Below are 21,490 nucleotides of genomic sequence, written 5' to 3'. Positions count from 1 at the left end.
CAGCATAATGTAGAGACACAGACCCTGATTCCAGACATGTATCACTTGCTGTTTTATCAGCAGGAGATTATCATTAGAGGACTAGTAAACCTGCTGCCCCCACAACTGATTGTCAGTATTCTGCCTATGCACAGTGTACACAGAAAGCTGCCAATCCGTGATATGGACGGGGTTATACGGAGCTCAGCTTTCAGAGAACTGCTAGATCTGCCGCAGATAAAACAGGGATTGTATACAAAATATAGCAAGCAGTTCAGTAAGGGACACCGCTGGAATCAGGGTCTCCGTCCCTGCAACAAAGCCTGATGATAGATTCCCTTTAAACTTTAGAGGAGAAAAATACCGTACATACATATTTACCATCAGAATCCATCGGGAAATAATTGCATCTGGTCCAGTGGCGAGTGTTAGAGCTTTTGCAGGGGTTAAGTATTTTTTCTTTAGCTCCGAGAAATACATAAAAATCCCTTTTGAATGAATGCCATATCTTTTTGAGATTGTTTGTCTGCAGTAGGAGGCAATAGATTTGTCGCGTGACTTCCCGTAGTGATGGTGCACGCTGTGACATTATCACTAGTGGGGTTCGGATTCTGTTCTCCACAATCTGTTGGTCATTTTTTCTTCCAGCAACTCTCTATTCCTGAGAAATGGCCCACTGTTCAATGTGTGTAATATAGTCTTCTTTATCCAACTGGGTGAGACCTCCCCGAGCATAGAGTTGATGACCACACCCACTTGGCCAAAGACTAGATTTACATTTTAAGGGGTATTTCCATCCTCAAGATCCTATTCTAATATGTAGTAGATGTAACAATAATGATATTAGCAAATACCTCCAATTAGAAATGTAGTATAGTTCTACTTATTAGCTATGTCACTTACCCTAGGAGAAGGGCATTCAGGTAGCTTTAGATATCCATGGCTACGACCACTCATATAGTGACCGTTACTTAGTTATTAGTGGTCGAAACCATGGATACCTAAGCTATTGCATTGCTCTGCACATGGGGTAATCGACATAGCGAATCAGAAGAACTATACTATATTTCTAATTGGAAATATTTGTTATTATTATTATGACATCTACTACAATTTGAAATAGAATCTTGGAGATGGGAAAAACCCTTTAAGGAATCTCAGGAATGGAGAGGCCCGGGAGCAAAGGAAACAAGCAGCAGATTCAGGAGAACAGAAGCATTTATACCAAGTAAAAAAAAAAAATAATATTTAAATATTTCTTTAATGATTAATCCAAGTGACAGGTCCTCTTTAAGGCACTGCATATGTTATGGCAATGTATAAATTGTGCATTTTTTATTTTTTTACTATATTTAGGCTGTACTTAAGGGACATGACCCAGATATTGGAAGATATTTCTTAGATACAGCAAATGCTTATAGGAATAGGAAAAGGTCACAGGATTATTTCATTGGACTATAACTCATTTTTTCCCCCATTGAATAGGTTCAGATTCGTCCCTGGAACTTGAGTGATAGCGACTTTGTGATGGACGGGTCACAGCCACTTGATCCCCGGAAAACAATATTTGTAGGAGGAGTCCCAAGACCATTGAGAGCAGGTAAAGGGTTAATACAAGGTTATTACAAGGCCGACTATATGGCTGCATTTTTGCAATATTTCCACTGTATTTCAGCAATAAGTTCCTGGATTTTTCATTGCAAGAGTGAGGATCGCAATATAATCCGCACAGAGAGTTGACATGCTGCTGATTGCATAATCTGCACAGACTTGACATGCTGCTGATTGTAAAATCCGTACGGAGAGTTGACATGCTGCTGACTGTAAAATCTGCACAAGGACTTGACATGCTAATGATTGTAAAATCCACCCAGAGTTGACATGCTGCTGGTTGTAAAATGCGCCCAGAGTTGACATGCTGCTGATTGTAAAATCCGCACAGAAAATCAATTTCTGTGTGGAAAATGTGCACAGTGTGTAGTTGTAGCTGTACAGTATTACACGAGGGAGCTGAGTAGTTTCCGGTGAGCCGTGACTTCTGACCGTCCTCCGTGTAGTATGCATATCATATGCTAATAACCCTGCACGGTGTGTGACTATAGTGCATTTCCGTCCATATTTGCTTACTACACACCTGACGTAGTTTTTCTTTTTTCTGTTGGTGTCAGAGCCTGCGGTTGCTGTTTTGCATGGGCCTATATGAGCAGAGCCTCTATTTCCATGCCATTGTTCTCTCTGTATAGAGAGGTTGTACGTTGGCAGCAGTGGATGTAGTAGTGATCCGTCTGCTTCCGCCCACTCACTCTCTAAGCAGCGGTATTATTCATGGTGACTATTAGTAAATTATATGCTAAGCAGCGTGCTAAGGCGCAAAGGAGGAGGCGCTCCGCAGACACCTATGCGGCTGTATGTTGTGCAGGGGTGTCCCACAGTGAAAACCCTGTTATGGATTTCAGAATTATTTTTTTGGGGTGCCGAGGAGTTGAATGAATTGAGAGCATGTCTTCCACCCTGGAGGACCCAACGGATCCTGATGTTTTATGGCTTTCAATAAGGATAGCGCTACACTTTCATCCACCTGTGTTATCAAACACTTAAAGTGAACCTGTCCCCAGGATCATCCATGTTAAACTGAAGGTCTGGGCAGAATGGCGCTGTCATGCTGATCTAATACATAGCTTTAGTGTCAAAATCTGCAGCCTGGTTTTCGTTAAATCGTCATGATAAATTTCAGTTTCCTCTGTGCTACGGGGCAGGACTGTGTGCAGGGTCTTCGTCCCAAAGGGGTTATCCACGACCGTCCGCCGCCTCTGTTGCATTCATCATCATGCATTCATTTAAGTTTTGGGCTTGCGCTGTCTTAGATGTGCACATCACTCTCCCTGGTGCAGTCTTCACAAAAATGGCACATGCGCAGATCGACCTCCGGCTGTCATCAAGAAAACGGCGCCAGATGTGGGATGCCACCCACAGTCCCGCCACAAAAGCACAGAGGAAAACAAAATTTATCACAATGACTTAACGAAACCCAGACTGAAGATTCTTTACACTAAAGCTATGTATTAGATCAGTATGACAGCGCCATTCTGCTCATACCTTCAGTGTAACATGGATGATCCTGGTTCTCTTTAACTCCCAATACATCATTCTTATTGCTCCTTTTTCAGGGGGATATGCAAATTGTCTCTTCAAATAGGAAGAGGACTAGAACTCTAGCGCCACCTTTTGGAAGTAACAATCCTAACAGTCAGTGTCGACCCTTTAAGGAGCCTTATCATATGATTTTGTAGCCAAACCAGAATCTCAATTTGTAGACACATGTTTCGGGGTATTGCTCCTCGTCAGTGAAAGGTATGAGATCCGATTTGGCTAGGTGAGAAGCTAAGACTGGGATCTAAGAAGTATCGTTTCTCTTTGAGGTGAGTGACAAGCCAGACCTGGCATCTCAGAGTGAGGAGACTTATAAGCCATGCAATGCTTCTCTGGGAAATGATTAAACATGCAAGTTTCCTCTTCAGAGAGGAAGAGGACTAAAACTCTAGCGCCTCCTATAGGAAGGAGGAATCCTAAAAGTCAATATTGACCCTTTAACGAGCCTTGTCACATGACTTAGGATAAAAGCCAAAAAGGAATCTCAATTTGCATGGCGTACAAGTCTCCTCACTCTGAGATGCTAGGCCAATTTTTTTTGGGGGGTGTAGCACCTTGAATTTTAGGGGCCCACTTCATCAAACATTTCTCTTCAGAATTCTGGGATAAAACTGTTTGATTTTTGTGCAACTCATAATTGTGTAAACATGTTGCCACTTTTTACCCCATCCTGGCCAGCTCCAACATCAAAGGGGACATAGCCAGAAAATTCAGCATAGTTTGCGCCACCAAAAAAGGCATAATTTTGTCAAAAATTTACTTTATGCATGAATGTAGAATGGTGCACCAAATTCATTAAAGGGACTCTGTCACCTGAATTTGGAGGGAACAATTTTCAGCCATAGGGGCGGGGTTTTCGGGTGTTTGATCCACCCTTTCCTTACCCGCTGGCTGCAATATTGGATTGAAGTTCATTCTCTGTCCTCCATAGTACACGCCTGCGTAAGGCAATCTTGCCTTGTGCAGGCATGTACTACGGAGGACAGAGAATGAACTTCAATCCAATATTGCAGCCAGCGGGTAAGGAAAGGGTGAATCAAACACCCGAAAACCCAACCTCCAAATTCAGGTGACAGAGTCCCTTTAAAGGGAATCTGTCACCAGTTTTTTGCTGCGTCATCCGAGAGCAGCATGATGTAGGGGCACAGAACCTGATTCCAGCAATGTTTTACTTACTGGGCTGCTTGCTATAGGTATGATAAAAGCAGTGATTCATAAGCTTTACATGTACCAGTTCTCTGAATGCTGAGCTCTGTAAAACCCCGCTAACATCACTGATTGGCAGTTTTTCTGTGATCACTGTGCATAGACAGAAAGCTGCTAATCAGTGATGGGGGCGGTGTATGAAAGCAGGCAGGAGGCCAAGCAGTCCTCTAGTGATAATCTTCTGCTGATAAAACAATGCTTTTATGCAAAGTACACTGAGTAGAACAGCAAGTGACACATCTATGGAATCAGGGTCTCTGCCCCTACATCATGCAGCTCACAGATATGTAGCAAAAATCTGGTGACAGATTCCCATTGAGACACATTCACCTCTATGAATTTTGCGCATCTCACTCCAGCAAAAGAGCAAAAATTATATATACACTGCCCCAAAAAAGGGAACACTAAAATCCCACATCCTAGATATCTCTGAATTAAATATTCCAGTTGCAAATGTTTATTTATTGCATAGTAGAATGTGTTCAGAACAATAAAACATGACAATTATCAATGTAAATCAAAATGAATATCCATGGAGGTCTGGATTTGGAATGATACTCAAAATCAAACTGGAAAATCAAATTACAGGCTGATCCAACTTCAGTGGAAATGCCTCAAGACAAGGAAATGATGCTCAGTAGTGTGTGTGGCCTCCACGTGCCTGAATGACCTCCCGACTGTACAACACCTGGGCATGCTCCTGATGAGGCAGCGGATGGTCTCCTGAGGGATCTCCTCCCAGACCTGGACTAAAGCATCCGCCAACTCCTGGACAGTCTGTGGTGCAACGTGACGTTGGTGGATGGTGCGAGACATGATGTCCCAGATGTGCTCAATCGGATTCAGGTCTGGGGAACGGGCGGGCCAGTCCATAGCTTCAATGCCTTCATCTTGCAGTAACTGCTGACACACTCCATCCACATGAGGTCTGGCATTGTCCTGCATTAGGAGGAACCCAGGGCCAATCACACCAGCATATGGTCTCACAAGGGGTCTGACGATCTCATCTCGGTACCTAATGGCAGTCAGGTTACCTCTGGCGAGCACATGGAGGGCTGTGCGGCCCTCCAAAGAAATACCACCCCACACCATTACTGACCCACTGCCAAACCGGTCATGCTGGAGGATGATACAGGCAGCAATGGCATATCTAGCCTCTGTCACGTCTGTCACATGTGCTCAGTGTGAGCCTGCTTTCATCTGTGAAGAGCACAAAGCGCCAGTGGTGAATTTTCCAATCCTGGTGTTCTGTGGCAAACGCCAATCATCCTGCATGGTGTTGGGCTGTGAGCACAACCCCTATCTGTGGACTTGGACATTCCGACCATCCTCATGGAGTCGGTTTCTAATCGTTTGTGCAGACACATGCACATTTGTGGCCTGCTGGAGGTCATTTTGCAGAGGTTCTGGCAGTGCTCCTCCTGTTCCTCCTTGCACAAAGGCGGAAGTAGCGGTCCTGCTGCTGGGTTATTGCCCTCCTAAGGCCCCCTCCACTTCTCCTGGTGTACTGGCCTGTCTCTTGGTAGCGCCTCCAGCCTCTGGACACTACGCTGACAGATACAGCAAACCTTGTCACAGCTTGCATTGATGTGCCATCCTGGATGAGCTGCACTACCTGAGCCACTTGTGTGGGTTGTAGAGTCCGTCTCATGCTACCACGGGTGTGAAAGCACAACCAACATTCAAAAGTGACCAAAGCATCAGCCAGAAAGCATTGGTACTGAGATGTGGTCTGTGGTCCCCACCTGCAAAACCACTCCTTTATTGAGGGTGTCTGGATAATTGCCAATAATTTCCATCTGTTGTCTATTCCATTTGCACAACAGCATGTGAAATTGATTGTCAATCAGTGTTGCTTCCTAAGTGGACAGTTTGATTTTACAGAAGTTTGATTTACTTGGAGTTATATTCTGTTGTTTGTGTTCCCTTTATTTTTTTTAAGCAGTGTATATTAATTTGTACCAAGTTCATTCAATTTGATGAATTTTGGTGCAAAATCGAACTGTGAAAAACATAAAAACGAGACAGAAAAATAACCAATTGGTTTATCAGGGCCTTAATCCCAGGTTTCTTTGTAGATTGCTGATCACTGGAGGTCCAGGTCGTTGGACCTCTTCGACACGAGGGGTACGGCATCCTTTCCATCCAGCCTGTTAATAATTTCATTCTTCTTCCTACAGTGGAACTGGCTATGATAATGGATCGTCTCTACGGGGGAGTTTGCTACGCAGGAATCGATACAGATCCAGAATTGAAGTATCCGAAAGGTGCTGGACGCGTTGCATTCTCCAATCAGCAGAGCTACATTGCGGCCATCAGCGCTCGATTTGTGCAGCTTCAGCATGGCGACATTGATAAAAGGGTAAGCGGTGGATCTGGCCCCCTCAGTCAGTCCTGTCATAGATCCTGTAAACCCTGCCAGTAGTATCTGTACAGTATATAAATTAGATTTTCTTTATTAAAACCACAGCATGTTTCGCTGTACCCAGCCTTCCTCAGGTGTCTATGCTCAGAAAGTGCTACTCTCTCGCCATTTTTCACTAAGTGAACTTCACACATTAGTGTGACTTTGTTATGTTGCTGAGGACCAGCAGAACATTCTCCGCTTGTCGTTGTGGGGGCAGATGAAACTCCATATGTTCCCCTTCCCCTCTGACGTGTAGAGAACAGTCTGTCAAATCCATTTCCTCATCATGACCAGCAGCAAACAATAATCTCAAAGTAGTTACAAAATAATTAAAATGCAAACTGATTTCTATGGAAGGAAATATTTTTCTTTTTTTCTTGGTTACTAACCACCACCACAGTTTCAGTGGTGTCTGGTGTGTCGGGTAAGGAGAGCAGGGCTTGCAAGCTCCGTATTATACAGCTTGAAAGCGCTGCTCTGGCCTACTTCAGTTCCCATGTTCTCCTTTACTGCTGCCTCTGCTCGCAACATCGGAAAGCGCTGAGTTCTGATCGGTGGCACAAACATGCTGCTGGTCCGAACTGCGAACCATTAGGAACTTATAAAATCCCTCCCTTTTTCCGCAAGAATGAAGTACATGATGGGCTGGCGAAACCCTTGACAGTCAGTCGACAGGCGATCGTTCAAAGCAGGGCTGTGGAGTTGGTAAGCCAAACCTCTGACTCCTCAATTTCCATGACACTGACTCCGACTCCACCAAAATGAACTCCACGACTCGGACGCCACAGCCCTGCCAGGGCTGTGGAGTTGGTAAGCCAAACCTCCGACTCCTCAATTTCCATGACACCGACTCCGACACCACCAAAATTGGCTCTGACTCCACGACTCAGACGCCACCAAAATGGGCTCCGACTCCACAGCCCTACCAGGGCTGTGGAGTTGGTAAGCCAGACCTCCTACTCCTCAGTTTCCATGCCACCGACTCCACCAAAATGTGATCCGACTCTCCGACTCCACAGCCCTGGTTCAAAGCCACTGAGTGCTCACACATGGGCATAAACCTCTCCCAACAATTGTTGGTAGGGGTTGTTGTTTTTTGGGGGGGGTTTTTAGGCAAATGCGAAGAAAAAACCTGAAGAAGGGCACTCGTGTAAAATTCCATAGATAAAGAGAAATTTGGGGTTTTGGATCATGGACTAAACGGAAGCTCGTCTGTTCTCTGCTTGCAGGTGGAGGTGAAGCCATACGTGTTGGACGACCAGATGTGCGATGAATGCCAGGGAGCCCGCTGCGGTGGGAAATTTGCTCCGTTTTTCTGTGCCAATGTCACATGCCTGCAGTATTACTGTGAGTTTTGTTGGGCGAATATCCACTCCCGCGCCGGGCGTGAATTCCACAAGCCACTGGTGAAGGAAGGAGCCGACCGGCCTCGTCAGATCCACTTCCGCTGGAACTAAACATGGCTTCCCTACCACTCCCCGAGAGAAGGGTGCATGCGGCTTACTGTGTTTTAAGATACCGACCTGCAGAAGAAATAAGTGCATTCTTCTGCTTTTCACCCCAGTCCTCTACACATGCATCTGTATCAGCAGCCAAAACACTAACAAGCCTCTTATTTTATTTTTGTTTTTTTTTTCCACCAAAACCCCACATCTCAGGCTTACTAATTCTTTGTGATATCTTCATGTTAAGTTGTTTTTTGTTTTTTTCTTTTTTATATATATATATTTTTTTCCAAGTTCTTTTATAATGTAATGCTGAAATTAGTTATGGGAATGTTCTGCATAGGGGCAACACAGTCTGCTGCTATATAAATATATATATCTATATAGATGAAGTGTGCACTTATTTCTAGACATGGATTTTTAACTTAAAAATCAGCCCCAGTTATTTACCAAAGGTAGCAATTAATAGAAAAAAAAAAGAAGAAAAATGTCTGCTACTAAAAGATTATTTTTATTGTTGATATTTTAAGTGTGTATGTAAATTTAAAAAAAAAAAATATAGGGTTGATTTTTTTGCTCTCCATTTTGACTTGCAAGAAATAATACCTCAGATAATCTGATTTTTATTAGCTATTTTTAAACATTTTTAATCATAAGCTGTATTAGCTTTGCTGCTACATAGGTGTTCTGTGTAATGCCACCTATTTATACAGGATTGAAAGGTTTCTCGAAATCTGCACTGCAAATATAAAAAACACAAAAAAAAGGCAGGCAGCACAATATGGCCGAAAATTGCCATAGTTTTAGAATGTGAAATATGCATGTTTACCTACCTGTCTACACCATATGCATGCACTGGAACTATTACCTAACCACAAGTAAAACCGTATTGCAGATAGAAAAAAAAAAATATATACAAAAAAAAAAACTAAAAAAAAAAAAAAAAGCTCTTTTGAAACTAGGTACAGTAGCATGAGCAAAATTACACAATTTTGTAAGGAAAAAAAAAAAGCATATTTGCATGAATTGTGACTCAAGTAAAACAGATGTCCTTAAATGTGTACAATATAAAAACAAAATTAAAATTTGTTTTAGAATAGTAAGTGCAGCCATTATGTGTCCTGGTCAGTAGTGGACTTCAATTTACAAGGATTGGGTGTAATATTGTAATCCCCGTGCAATAGTCGTGGTGTGTGATTCTGAAACTTGTGACGTGAAGTAGCATAGAGAAAAAAATGGGAAAAAAAAAATTCAAATTGTATTACAAAAAAACAAACAAACAAACCTAATTTTAAATTTTATTACAAAAACAATTACCTAATTTTTCCTGCCCAATTTTTCAAATTTTATGAAATTAGAAAATGTAATTAATGGGGTTGTTCACTACTAGGATAACCCCTTCTTGAACTACATGTTCGGTCCTAATAAAATAAAAAAGCCTATACTCACCTCCCGTGCTGGCGCCGTTCCAGCACTCGCGGTCCCGGGACTCTCGTGTGGTGTTGTGACACGTGACCCCAGCGCCCAATCAGTGCTGGCCTCACTGTCCCTGCCTTCGAAATGGGTTGGACGTGAAGAGGAAGTCAGGGATCAGCTGCAGCCCTGACTTCCTCTTCATGTCCAATCCTTACGAAGGTGGAGACAGTGACGCCACTGCTGATTGGGCGCTGGGGTCACGTGTCACAACACGGCACGAGAGTTCCGGGACCGTGAGTGCTGACACAGCTAGAATGTCGGTCGACATGGGAGGCGAGTATAGGCTTTTTTATTTTATCGGAGCCAAACATTTAGTTTAAGAAGGGGTTATCCTAGTAGTGGACAGCCCCTTTAAAATTTAAAAAAAAAAAGACCAAAGATGGCCAGCACACTTATAATCAGCCACCAAATGTATAACCCACAAGCTATTTATTAACGCCTACCTGTTACAAATAATACTTACTAGTAATAATAATAATAAAAAAAATAATAAACGCTTTGACGCTTTCGATTACTAAAGTCAAAATGGAGACGGTATAAAAGCGGATGGCTAGTTGCATAACTATGCCCCTTCAAGACAACAGTGACGCTTGGCTAAAACAAAAATTTTGTAATTGGTTTCCCTGTACATTTTTTTTATTTTATTTTTTTTTTTTATACATATTTTATTAAGGCTGCTATTTTTTTATTTTTCATAAAAAATATATCTATTTATTTACAAAAAAAATGTAAAAAAAAAAAGAAAAGGAAATTTTTTTTTTCTTTCTTTTTTGGCTAATTACGATATTTTAAATTTAAGCCATGGGGATAAATGCAACTAGCCCGAGTAATAAAAAAAAAAAAATCAGTACGATAAAAAATAACGATATATATACAGATAAGATATTCACTAAGCAAAAATAACAATTTGAACACAGAAAGAATCAGAAAGTGAAAAAAAAAAAACATTTTTCTGAGTTAAAACCCACGAGACAATCTTCTGTGTACGAGAAAAAAAACGAAATGTGTTCTTACCGGTTGTCGACAGCGTGCTTTTTTTTTTTTTTTTTTTTTGTACCGTATAACATGTGACTCGTCTGACTTTTGCTGTTAATATGTGATTGTAGTTCACGTTTTAAATGTTTGACAATTGTTGCTGTTCTGAAGAAGTACTTTCTAATTTATTTATGTACCCTTAATCGTAACTTAATATGATCTGTCATGTTCCCCACGCTCTTAATAGTATTTAATCAATCTTCACCCTTCTTTCCGCCTAATCACCACCCATTCCCCCCTCCCAAAAAAAAACAATCCCAACTTTTATTATGCACTATATTTTATATTTTCGAAAAGAAAACCTTTCGACAGTCAGCTGTTTTGTTTTTTTGTTTTGTTTTTTTTTAATGGAACACGCTTCTTTTAATTAACATCTATTTTGCAATACCTGAATTATTTGCATTTATAAGAAGAAGAAGAAAAAAAAAAAAAAGAATCTTTCCATCAATTTTATTTATTTAATTTAAGGAAAAAAAAAATATTAAAGAGGTGCAACTGCTGAAAAACTAAACAAAAAATAATAATAAAACTGTTGGGAAATTACCATTTATTTTATTGGAAAAAAAATAAATATTTGAAATGAAAAATTGTTTAAAAGGAGAAGATTTGGCAAGAAAGTCCTTTCCTATTAATTGTCATTTCACTTCCAATCCGGCTTTTTTTTTTTTTTCTTTTTTTCTTCGTGTGTGTACTTTTGTGTGTTAGTAAAAATCTTATTTTCTAATTGTTGGAACACTGTATTGGATTTTTTATAAATCATATTTATTTTACTATTTTTGTAGAAGAATGCTAGTTTGATTTTGATTGTATTTTTATATTTTTTTAAAGCTTCTCTTTCGTTTTCCCCAATGTGCATATTGCTGCCCAAAGTGTATGACTATGGAGGAAAAATAAAAAAAAAACAAAAAACTTTAAAATCCACACTTTTTGTTAAGAAGGAAACATTTAGCATTTATATATTTGTGTATGGACAACACTTGATATTATATCCCTGTTGCATCTGGCTGCACAAAGCCTCTCCTCAAAGATGCTCGAAAACTTGAATATAACACATTTTGGAAGGCTGACTAACCTCGATTCTGTGTTGTGATGTGCAATACTGTTTCTAATATTTGTATAAAAAAAATGAAAAAAAAACAGTGTAAACCTTTTTAATGCAAATTTATTTTTTTCATTGCATATTTTGCAGATTTTATCCACAGTGTCATTTTTTACTGTCAGAAAAGATAACCCCTTTTGTCATTGCAACTATTTTTTAAAAATCCAGAAAATCTTTGTACTGATGTAAATGATTGTAGTTATTTTGGATAGTGTTTTGCTAACAAAAGGAGAGACTTTTTCATGCATATTTCTATTTTGTTGTTTTTTTTTGTTTTGTTTTTGTTTTTATTTTTTTATTTTATTTTTAATTTTTTTTAGAAGTAATATTCTTGTCATTAATATCATTTTGTATTTTTATGTGGGAAAAAAAATATATAATTTTATGACGCTAATTGCTAAAGTTTTATTTTACTTTGAATTTATTTTTGGAGCTGAAATCTTTGTACTATTAAAGCAACTAGTTTCTAATTCAGAGTTTCTGTATAGAATGGCACAAGTGGCTTACGGAGTGTTTGGATTGTAATTATTAAAGGTTCTTTGATATGCAAATTTAATTGATTTTTTTAATTTTTTTATTTTTTGGGGTATTCTATATAATTGAGAGCCCATGCTTAAGGACACTAGGTGATTGCTTTCAGCTTGAATTTTATTTTTTTTTTTAAGATATTTTAGTTAAAATTTTACTGTTATCTTCCAGGTGTCTAAATCTCCAGTCTGTCTGTTGTACTGGTAATTTAACTCTGTAATGAAATAGTTTGCTGCCAACTATTTATATTAAGTAATTTTTAAATATTTGTAATATTGTTGACTGACTAATAAACTAAGTTATTGGCATGTCCTCTGTTATTGTCTCCTTATTGCTGATTATGTTTTTATCTTTCATATTACAGATATATGGTATTAGAAGGAAAAAAAAAAACATACCGCCTAAGCAGCACAACGCTTGTCCATGGGCAACATCTGGTATTTCAGTTCATCCCCATTTATATTAATAGAGCTAAGCTGCAATACCACATTCAGTCTGTGGATAAGAGTGGCAGTGTTTAAGGGTAGGGGAGGAACATAGGGGAGGAACAGATACTTTTTATATTAACAGACCATCTTTTTAGGGTATGTGCACACATAGAAAGCAGCTCTGTGGATTTTTCCGCAGCGGATTTTAGAAATCCGCAGGTACAAGGCACTGCGTTTTACCTGCAGATTTTTGCGGAATTTGTGCGGATTAGACCTGCGGTTTTACACCTGCGGATTCCTATAGAAGAGCAGGTGTAAACCCCAGCGGAATCCGCACAAAGAATTGACATGCTGCGTAATGTAACCCGCAGCGTTTCCGTGCAGTTTTTTTCAGCAGCATGGGCACTGCGGATTGCGTTTTCCAGAGGTTTACATTGTACTGTAAACGCATGGAAAACTGCTGCGGACCCGCAGCTGCAGATCCACTGCAGATCCGCAACGTGTGCACATAGCCTTAAGGGAATCAGTCAGCAGTTTTTTGCTATGTAATCTTACAGCAGCATGATGTAGGGACAGAGACCCTGGTTCCAGCGATTTATCACTTACTGGGCCATGTGCTGCTGTTTCACTAAAGGCCCCATCACACTTAGCGACGCTGCAGCGATACAGACAACGATGCTGATCGCTGCAGCGTCGCTGTGTGGTCGCTGGAGAGCTGTCACACAGACCGCTCTCCAGCGACCAACGATGCCGAGGTCCCCGGGTAACCAGGGTAAACATCGGGTTGCTAAGCGCAGGGCCGCGCTTAGTAACCCGATGTTTACCCTAGTTACCAGTGTAAAATGTAAAATAACAAACAGTACATACTCACCTTCGCGTCCCCCGGCGTCCGCTTCCTGCACTGACTGAGTGCCGGCCCTAACAACAGAGCGGTGACGTCACCGCTGTGCTGTGCTTTCACTTTACGGCTGGCAGTCAGTCGGTGCAGGAAGCAGACGGCAAGGGACCTGACGGACACCGGAATGTGAGTATGTACTGTTTGTTTTTTTTTACATTTACGATGGTAACCAGGGTAAACATCGGGTTACTAAGCGCGGCCCTGCGCTTAGTAACCCGATGTTTACCCTGGTTACCAGTGAAGACATCGCTGAATCCGTGTCACACACACCGATTCAGCGATGTCAGCGGGACCTCAACGATCAAAAAAAGGTCCAGGCCATTCCGACACGACCAGCGATCTCACAGCAGGGGCCTGGTCGCTGCTACGTGTCAAACATAGCGAGATCGCTACTGAGGTCGCTGTTGCATCACAAAACTTGTGACTCAGCAGCGATCTCGCTAGCGATCTTGCTAAGTGTGACGGGGCCTTAAGATCAGTGTTTTATCAGCAGGAGATTATCACTACCGGACTAGATGACTTATGCCTCCTAGTCCAACCACGCCCCCACCACCTCTGATTGGCAGCTTTTTGTCAATATACAGTGTACACAACTGCCAATCAGCGGTGTGGGCGGGGTTACACAGCTCAGCATTTAGAGCACTGCTAGATCTGCAGCAGAGAAAACTTTGCATCAAAATGACAACATGTTGACCAGTAAATGACACATTGCTGGTCATCATTTGCCCCTACATCATGCTCCTCTCAGATTAGATAGGAAATTTTTTTTTAACAGATTCCTAATAAACTAGCTTCTATTTTGATTTACACTTGTTGGTATTAAATGGTCACTGTATTTTCAGACAACTGGATCATATTTGATAGATTACCGTAGATTGTCCAGCGGCCATGTTAGTAGTCTATGGATACCAGACTAGAGTACTATAAACCTAATACTCGTGGACGGTAGTAGGAGCCTCTCCTGATGAGTAGGCCTGGCACACCCCTGACATGCTGCAATATAATGATGTCACGTTGGGCCTACTAATCAGTAAAGGCATCGGGGATGATGGTAGGCAGTAGGAGGTTTGCAAAGCTCAGGTCTGAAGTGGGATCTGGTCTCTGTCCTTCTACTTTTGCTCACCTTTCTGACAAACTGCATACAGACATTACAGAGAGAGGCCTTCAGTTCAAGGCAGTTAAGCCAATAGGTATTGCCAGAATCAGTGCATGCTGGGAAGTGAGGGAAAAGAAGTTCTAGCTCTTAGGCCGGTTTCACACATCTGTTTATTTCCGGTACCGAAAAAAAGTGGTACCAGAGATACCGTGTCTGTGTGTGTACTACATGTGGCAACTGTATGCCGTATCAGTACACGGACGCCCACCGGGGAAGAAACGTTACAGTAAGCGCTGATCCCCGGCAGCAGGTGCCGAAGCCGACTCTCATCATTCCCCCCTGCTCTGCCGGCGAGCAGAAGAGAATAATGAGCGTTAGGACTTTAATATAACGACAGCAGGTTGGGGCTTTTGGGACTCTTACCCCTAAATCATCCGACACCTGCTGCCGCTAGTAATAGTGACAGTAGGTTCGGATGATCGGGATATTCCACAGCTGCCGGCTGCGATCTAAGGAAATAAATGAATGAAACCCCCAACGCCGGAGACGTAAATGAATGCAGAGGAGGCGGCACACAGAGGAAATGACTGATGGCTGGGAAGCGTTTGTGTCTTGGGGAAAAGACATGCCCCCCAGGCAGACTACAGGTATGGCGGGCAAATTATAAAATGAATATTTCAGCGTTGGAAGGGACCCCAAATAAAAGAGCCACCTTGACAGAATGCAGCATTAGTGCTGCACATGGTGGCTCTTTTAGTTAAAAACGCCAGGGGACGGGGGTGACAGGTTCCCTTTAAGTACTTTCCGATGTTTATTTTCCAATTCTGACCTGAATACACCCAGGTCACTTAAGGACGACATTTTCGTCTATATTGTACCTTTGCTCTACATATAAAGGGTCTTGGTTGTGGTGTTTTTTTTGGCCACTTGCGTTTTTTTTTTAAATCGCAGTATGCTCTCTGTATGGCATTTTGGGGGTTCTCTATTGGAGTTGAAATAAGCCTGGAAAAATGGCAAAAAAAATGTCACCAAAAAAATTCAACCAGACATTTTCTGCACTTTCTGTTAGCCACTTAAGGAACACTACAGATGAACCAGCGACAGAAGCTGGACGTACAATTAGGACAACTGGTAGACAAGCAACGGTTTGAACACAAACACGATTCAATTCCAGTGCGATTTTGGGTGGTCTTTTCAATGTAAGTGATTGACAAATAAGCCTGGCCTTGTTTATTTTCCTAAGAGGATTGCACCCTGTGTGACCTTTGTTTTGGATTCCTTACCACAGGGGTATTCAATAATTTTCTAATGTGTTTGACCACATTATCTAGGGTACACGACATGGACAAAGTGTTGGGACAGGTCCACAGTACACCTACTTAGCTTTTATGACATCCCATTCTAAATCTATAAGCCGTAATATGGAGTTGATTCCTCCGTTGAAGTTAAAACATCTTTCACTCCTCTGAAAAGGCTTTCTACAATATTTTGGAGGTTTCTGGGGAAATTTGTGGTCACTCATCCAAATGAGCGTTAGGTCAGACACTGACATTCCAGAAGAGGCTCACAATCTCTAAAGCTATTTGGGGTCGAGATCAGGGCTTTCTTCGAGCAGTCAAGTTCTTCCCACCAACCATGGACCTTTCTTTGTGCATTGGGGCACAGACATGCTGGAACAGAAGAGGACCTTCACCAAAGACGTACAAAAGCCAGGAGTTTTTCAGGCATAAATTGCTTCAGTAAACTCTCATATTTTGGGGAGGTTTTGAGGTTTTTTTGCTGAAGTGATGTTGAACAGTTTTGGAACAGTTTTTTCTCTTTAAGTCCTTAAGTGTTCACAAGGGTATTATGAGGAGTTTTTGGAGTGCATCTTCTGCAAAATCTACTACTAATTTCATTTCTGACTTACCCAACTGACGTATGACAACCTGACAAACCCTACATAACTCACGTATGACACTACATTATAAAATTCACATACCAGGAAACAGTAGATCAGTTCCAAAAAGGGGGCACTTGTTGGGCATTTCCACTGTTTAGGCACATCAGGGGTTCTGCAAACGCGACTTGACATCCGCAGACCATTCCATCAAAGTCTGCATTCCAAAAACTCTCTTTTGAGCCCTGACGTGCGCCCAGGCAATGGTTTTCTTCCACACCTGGGATATCCACGTACTCAGGAGAAATTGCACAATAACTCTTGTGGTCGAATTTCTTGTTAAAATAAAAAATTGGCGCAAGAAAAAATTGATTTTCATGGCTCTCGTTATAAACTTTTGTGAAACAGTGTTCACCTCACATCTAGATACATTCCGTAAAAGGTCTCGTTTCCCAAATGGTGTCAATTGTGGGGGGGTTTCCATTGTTTAGGCACATCAGGGTCTTTCCAAACGCGACATGGCATCCGCTCTCAATTCCAGCAAGTTTGGTGTTGAAAAAGTCAAACGGCACGCCTTCCCTTCCGAGTCCTTTCTGGAATCTTCATATGTGCCTCCTATAGTCGAGTTAAAACTATCTGAGGACATCACTACGTGTGAGTACGGTTAAAAGAGGCAGCCTAGAAAAGGTGACTCACAGCGCTCTATGCGTGCAGCTTAGTCATGGAGTAAGAAGAACTGGAAATTAAGAGAACAGCCTGCAGAGGGGAAAACTGGTGAAAATGCAGGATACAAGTCATAGAATGGCCACGAATAGTGTTATTCCTTGTGTGTACACATATTGCAGCTTATTCTGAAGTCACCTGAAACTGAAGGAATGGTGTAGGAACCATATCTCAAGACCCTCAGCATAGAAGATGACCACAGCTGATCTAACATACATGGAGATGATGGTTGGACTTCAGTTTATCCTCTTGGATTGTTTTGATAGCACTTGATAATTTATTAGACTGTAGATTGTCAGTGAGCGATATAAATAGATTATTCATTCCAGATATAATCAATGCTTATTTTGCGTGGCTCGTGGTATTTTGACGACCATTATGAAAATTTATTGGTATATTTTGGATCCCAAAGTGTCAAAATGATTGCAGGGAGCCGCACTAAATGTGTCAAAGGATAATACATTTATATTAGATGCTGTCAACCTAACAGAGTGTGCTAAGTGAAGCGTATCCATTTAATAAAGCTAGTTGCAATGAATTTCACACAATGGAAAGTTAATATTCCTGCCATTAAAACTGTGCAGCAGATGGCAGGAAAAACCATTTTGACAGTGATAAGTAGTAGTAATTATCTAGAAATTCATGCTCGTGATCATCAATGCAGAGACATTTTCTGTGCTGTTAATGTTGTTTTCACAAAGAAATTGTCTTTAAGATGAAAGTGAAAGGATATTCGCATGTGTATATTTAGTAGAGACAAACATTATGTATTTATACTAGCACATATGTATAGTAGATACATGGTTTATAGATAGATAGATACTGTAGATAATACAGGGTGGGCCATTTATATGGGTACACCTAAATTAAATTATGGGTGTCAGGTCCGAGCATTCCTACATGAAGTTTCCTGGAAAGTGGATTGGTCGTTGTGGGCCAGTTGAATGGCCACCAAGGTCTCCTGATCTGACCCCCTTAGACTTTTATCTTGGGGGTCATCTGAAGGCAATTGTCTATGCTGTGAAGGTACGAGATGTGCAGCATCTGAAACAACGGATACTGGAAGCCTGTGCCAGCATTTCTTGTGCGGTGTTGCTATCAGTGTGTCAAGAGTGGGAGAAGAGGGTTGCATTGACAATCCAACACAATGGGCAGCACTTTGAATGCATTTTATAAGTGGTCATAAACTTGTAAATAACCCATGAAATAATAAAGTTACGTTAAAACCAAGCACACCATTGCTTTTCTTGTGAAATTCTCAATAAGTTTGATGTGTCACATGACCCTCTTCCCATTGGAAAAAATAAAGTTGGATCCAAAATGGCCGACTTCAAAATGGCCGGCATGGTCACCACCCACCTTGACAAGTTTCCCCCCTCCCATAAACTAATGTGCCACAAATAGGAAGTTGATATCACCAACCATTCCCATTTTATTTAGGTGTATCCATATAAATGGACCTCCCTGTAGATACAGTTATACTCAAAAGTTTACATACCCAAGCAGAATTTTTGCTTTCCTGGCCTTTCTTCAGAGAATATGAATAATAACACCAAAACTTTTTCTCCACTTATGGTTAGTGGTTGGGTGAAGCCATTTATTAACAAACTACTGTGTTTTCTCTTTTTAAATCATAATGACAACCCAAAACATCCAAATGACCCTGATCAAAAGTTCACATACCCTGGTGATTTTGGCCTGATAACATGCACAGAAGTTTACACAAATGGGTTTGAATGGCTACTAAAGGTAACATCCTCACCTGTGACCTGTTTGCTTGTAATCAGTGTGTGTGCAAAAAAGCTGAGTGAGTTTCTGGGATCCAGACAGACTCTTGCAACTTTCATCCAAGATATATATCTTTCCTGTAACTTTCATCCAGTCACTGATGTTTCTGGATTGTGAGTCATGAGGAAGAAAAAGAATTGTCAATGGATCTACGGGAAAAGGTAGTTGAACTGTGTTAAACAGGAAAGGGATACAAAAAGATATCCAAGGAATTGATAATGTCAGTCAGCAGCGTTCAAACTGTGATTAACAAATGGAAAATCAGGGACTCTGTAAAAACAAAACCACGGTCACGTAGACCAACAAAAATGTTGTCCACAACTGCCAAGAAAATTGTTCGGGATGCAAAGAAAAACCCACAAATAACAAAAGCTAAAATACAGGACTCTCTGAAAACAAAATTGAACTTTGTGGCCACCACAACCATAAACATTACATTTGGAGAAAGGTCAACAAGGCCTATGATGAAAGGTACACCATTCCTACCGTAAAGCATGGAGGTGGATCGCTGATGTTTTGAGGGTGTGTGAGCTACAAAGGCACAGGAAACTTGGTCAAAGTTGAAGGAAAGATGAATGCAGCACGTTATCAGCAAATACTGGAGGCAAATTTTCACTCATCAGCCCGGAAGCTGCGCATGGGACGTACTTGGATGTTCTAACATGACAACGATCCAAAATACAAGGCCAAGTCGACCTGTCATTGGCTACAGTATAACAAAGTGAAAGTTCTGAAGTGGCCATCTCAGTCTCCTGACCTCAATATCATTGAGCCACTCTGGGGAGATCACAGTTCATACTAAACAGCCCAGGAATTTACAGTGTCGGGGTCGTCACGACAATAACCCTCATTCACCAGTCATTCCAAATTAAAGTATGCGCAGAGCATCTGGTACCGGGTAAGAATGAGTCAGACAAAGAGCTGGTTCAATCTCAGTTGATGCTTGTGTGTCTACCAGTATCGGCCACGATCACAGCAACCGCGTTTATTTCCGGATACACAGTACTATATTGTGTGTTAGGAGAAGGAATGCAATAGGTGGGGTTTAAGCAGTATATGTCTAGTATTCAGTCTTTCTGATTTGTCCTGATGTCTCCTGGCGAATCCTCCTTTCTTCACATTCCTCAAGTTTCGATTTCAGAAGAAATGATACTTGACTCCTCGGACACGAAAGTAGAGCAAAGGTGAACACCAGCAGCCATTTTAAATACAATTACATCTACATTAGCTAGCAGATGGGAAAAACGTATTGTTTCACAACAGTACAAAAAGTGTATGAAGATATATCTTTTCACCTTGACAATCCCCCCTAAACACTAAGTTTTTTCCCTTACAGAAAGATCCTTTGAGACTGTCCATGTGATGGGGAAAGGGGAGGTGGATTTCTTCATTCAGACACCTCAGAAGCTCTCCCCTAGCGAGAGGCCTCCAGGCAGCTGAACCCTTCACTAACCTCACATGGAGTTCTCCCGCTGTCCCTAAACTAGGTCTCTTAGTATCATCTGAGAATAGGGGGTTTTGTCTACTCTCTTGAGGGGGACGTAATTAGGGATCTCCCATGGATCAGTACCATCGTACTCTGGTGGGTCTACTTCTTGATTGAGGAAGGTGCCAGTCGGAATTGCTTTGGCAATAACCTTTTTATACAAGGGAATAACACAACAGAGAATTATCGATCCAATTATAAGGAGGGCAATCAATACCAAACAAGCTTGTTGAAGGAATCCCCTGAGCCCACCCAACCAGCCGGAAAAGAAGGATGTGTCTACTCCAGCATTAGTTTTCAATTCTGCTGCTAACCCAGTTATCTTTTTAAGGGCTATCATAGTTTTTCCATTCACTCCAGAGTTCTGAGGGATATAGGTACAACATTCCTCTCCCACCATCCCACAGACTCCTCCCTTCTCAGCTAAGATCATATTAAGGGCAAGTCGGTTTTGGAGAGTCATTCTAGTGTTAGGGCCCAATTCCTCAACTATACCCTGAAAGGCATCCTGGCTAAAATTGACAAACCTTTGTTCACTGTAATATATGTAATTGATCCAATCAACATTTTTATTAATCTGCACCTGTGGGATTATAGAAGCAAAGCCAGCATAAATTTGGTTCTGGGCTTTAAACTGGTCAGGCACCCCCCTTGGCACTCCAATGGCATCAATATATACTAGTGGATCTTCTTCATAACTCATGTGGAGCTGATCGAGACTTCTCCTCTTTCTGGTAGGTTCATCAGGTGTCTTTGGATCCCAAGGTAAAATCTTGAACTGCATAGCTAGTTTAACAAGGGTGCATTGGCCTATCCAGGCATTAGGCAACCTAGGACGGAGCTTACCATCTCCACATAACCAATAAA

General features: G+C 41.4%; 1 protein-coding gene across 4 annotated transcripts in view; it reads left to right on the top strand.

Moving 5' to 3' along the window:
• The window catches only part of CPEB2 (cytoplasmic polyadenylation element binding protein 2), a 97,112-nt gene extending 88,015 nt beyond the window's left edge, over positions 1-9,097 (top strand). For all 4 annotated transcript variants that reach the window (XM_077280033.1, XM_077280031.1, XM_077280032.1 and 1 more), the window contains 3 exons: positions 1,465-1,579; positions 6,516-6,697; positions 7,972-9,097. In XM_077280033.1, the coding sequence (XP_077136148.1) occupies positions 1,465-1,579; positions 6,516-6,697; positions 7,972-8,199 (525 nt within the window). In that variant the 3' untranslated portion in view covers positions 8,200-9,097. The remainder of the gene's footprint in view (positions 1-1,464; positions 1,580-6,515; positions 6,698-7,971) is intronic.
• Positions 9,098-21,490: the final 12,393 nt, after the last annotated feature.

This window comes from Ranitomeya variabilis, chromosome 1 (genome assembly GCF_051348905.1).
Source record: "Ranitomeya variabilis isolate aRanVar5 chromosome 1, aRanVar5.hap1, whole genome shotgun sequence".
In the NCBI taxonomy this organism is placed as follows: Eukaryota; Metazoa; Chordata; class Amphibia; order Anura; family Dendrobatidae; genus Ranitomeya; species Ranitomeya variabilis.
The sequence above is the reverse complement of the archived record's forward strand: the minus strand, read 5'-3'. Positions and strand labels throughout refer to the sequence as shown.